Source organism: Osmerus mordax, chromosome 3 (genome assembly GCF_038355195.1).
Source record: "Osmerus mordax isolate fOsmMor3 chromosome 3, fOsmMor3.pri, whole genome shotgun sequence".
In the NCBI taxonomy this organism is placed as follows: Eukaryota; Metazoa; Chordata; class Actinopteri; order Osmeriformes; family Osmeridae; genus Osmerus; species Osmerus mordax.
In genome coordinates this window covers 15,217,394-15,219,796 of record NC_090052.1, presented here as the reverse complement: position 1 = coordinate 15,219,796, position 2,403 = coordinate 15,217,394, and the positions used below count along the sequence as shown (strand labels likewise).

At 41.6% G+C, this 2,403-nt stretch overlaps 1 protein-coding gene across 1 annotated transcript; it reads left to right on the top strand.

Annotated features, from left to right (window-relative positions):
* Positions 1-360: 360 nt before the first annotated feature.
* On the top strand, positions 361-1,548 carry LOC136940482 (leucine-rich repeat-containing protein 38-like). Its single transcript, XM_067232657.1, has 2 exons — positions 361-1,009; positions 1,244-1,548. The coding sequence occupies exons 1-2, from the start codon at positions 361-363 to the stop codon at positions 1,546-1,548; spliced, it is 954 nt and encodes a 317-aa protein (XP_067088758.1).
* The last annotated feature ends 855 nt before the right edge of the window (positions 1,549-2,403 follow it).

Here is a 2,403-nt window from a genome sequence, read left to right as displayed (position 1 = left end):
CTACAGCTAATTTTGTGAAAATTACGTTGACAACAGAATATTCTAATCCACTAAAACTAATAGCAGACTACTGGAGAAGAGTCTGAGAAGAGTGTGGACATTATGGAATCCTCCAAAGCATGGAACCTCAAAACCACTATCGAAATAATTAGATAAATTACAGGTAAGTGGCACACCAATATTCAGGGCTCTGTACTCACGCATTTGCCGTGAGCCTCACGCATTTCAGCCAATTATCAAGCTCTCACGCAACACCACCTTGTAATATTGTCTGGCTTCAATGTATTTTTCTGGAGAGCATATCAAATACCAATGAATGCTATTTACTCTGTCCATAGGAAATTGATGAAGCTCTTGATGATGCGTCTGGTCCAGCAGCGAAGCGCGCAACCCTTGCGGTTTATAATGATCTTGATTCTAATATATGTTTTAATAGATGTGACTCCGTTTACTGTTGGCTGCCCAGACCGCTGTGTGTGCAACGACCAGCTGGTGGTTCAGTGCGCTGAGCAATACTTGACAGTGTTTCCCTCCAACATCCCACTGCCCACAAGGAAGCTGATCATCTCAAACAACCGTTTGGTCGAGCTCCCACCGCTGATGCTCTACTACTTGTCCGATTTAGTTCATTTGGACTGCAGCAACAACTCTCTAACGTGGATATCCGATGCCACATTTGGGAATCTACGCAAACTTGCATACCTGGACATCTCTTTCAACAACTTGAGCCGGATAGAAAGCAGGACATTCTTGCCGTTGGTGAGCCTTGTGATGCTTAGGATGACGGACAACTACGGCCTGTCCATGATTCACCCTCTCGCTTTCAAAGGCAATGAGAATCTTCAACTACTGGACGTAAGCCGAAATAACTTGACGGTGCTCGACGTCAGCATCCTTTCTAACTTACCTGACCTACGCTACATCGCCATCAGCGGAAACCCCTGGAACTGTAGATGCGATAACGAGGAACTAAGTATCTGGGCCAACAAGGAGGGATTCCGTTTCCCAGGTAAATACAGCTTCAACTGAACATACACAGCTGTCAACTGTATAATTTTCATTATCTGAAAGACATTTGTAAATGTCTGACTGACGCTAATTATATATATTAAAAAAAGATAAAAAGTTATATCATGTAATATATTTACAATTATTCAATAGGCTGTGCTGGTTGAGGGGACATAATATTGGGATCCTCTTCCGGTGCTACATGTAATTTCATGTAAGTGTGTGTGTGTTGCAGATAAAGAACAGGCATTCTGTAGAAGTCCACCTAGCATGCAAGAGCAGCGTATAGACCAAGTGAGTCTCCAGATGAGGGCCGTCCATAAACCTGGACATACATTCGGCTACCTGTACTTGATTTCTTGCTTAATGTTCCAAATGTCCCAAACCGCGGTCATAACGTTACTGGTCATGCATTTTGTCACGGAGCTGTCCAAATGCTGCCACAAGCTTGACTCTGAGGACTGTGACGATGACAGCAGTGATGGTAGTTACCAGGACGACGGGGAATTAAACTCCCTCCTGTCTGTGAAGTCCTCCTAAAATGACCTGCGAGAATATTGGTATTTTTGACATTAAAAAAAGAGACACCTCAGAAAAGTGCCTGACATGTCACTGATATCTGTCCAGCACTCCCAAGACTCCCAATCCCAATCCCTCATGGTATTAATTCATCCTGAAAAGGCACTACAACAAAAATAGTCTCAATATGCAGTAAGAATGTAGAATTTTAATTGTCATTGTTTTTCTGAAGCCTTGTTAGAGCTGAGCACAGTTGAAACATAATTGAAGACCAACAGGAACATAATCGTACCCACAATCGTACAAACTACTCTGTTTCCCACTTGTCTGAGGTTACAGTACAGACTACTCTCTGACCCACTTCTCTGAAGGTACAAAAAGACACTAACTACATCCGTTTGACAGCTTCAACTTACAGTCATAACACCCCAGTGCCCTCTAGGGACAGTCTACAGATTTCAATACAAACCAACACGTTTGATCACATTATTCTTGTTTAATTGGAAATGTTGATTAGCAGTTTACAATGAATAAGGTCCCCTTCTCCTCCAAATAAAAGATGATAGCTTTACATTCAGACAATTATAAATGTTTCATATTCTTCATGAGTCCACAGTTCAAGTAATTGAATTGCAATTGGTGTTCATGTAAACAATGCCCTGATTTTCATATATCATATTTTATTTATTCCTAAATATTTTCACAAATAACTCACATAGACGTTTCAGTTTGACACTCACACTTCACATTTTGGTTGTGCCACGTTGCTGATATCAGTTAGCTTTACTCCTTTAGTACAAGACCCAGCACTTGCACGCACTCCGATCCTTGTTCATTACTGTACAAGCAAAGCTGGCGGTCAAACCAATCAGAACA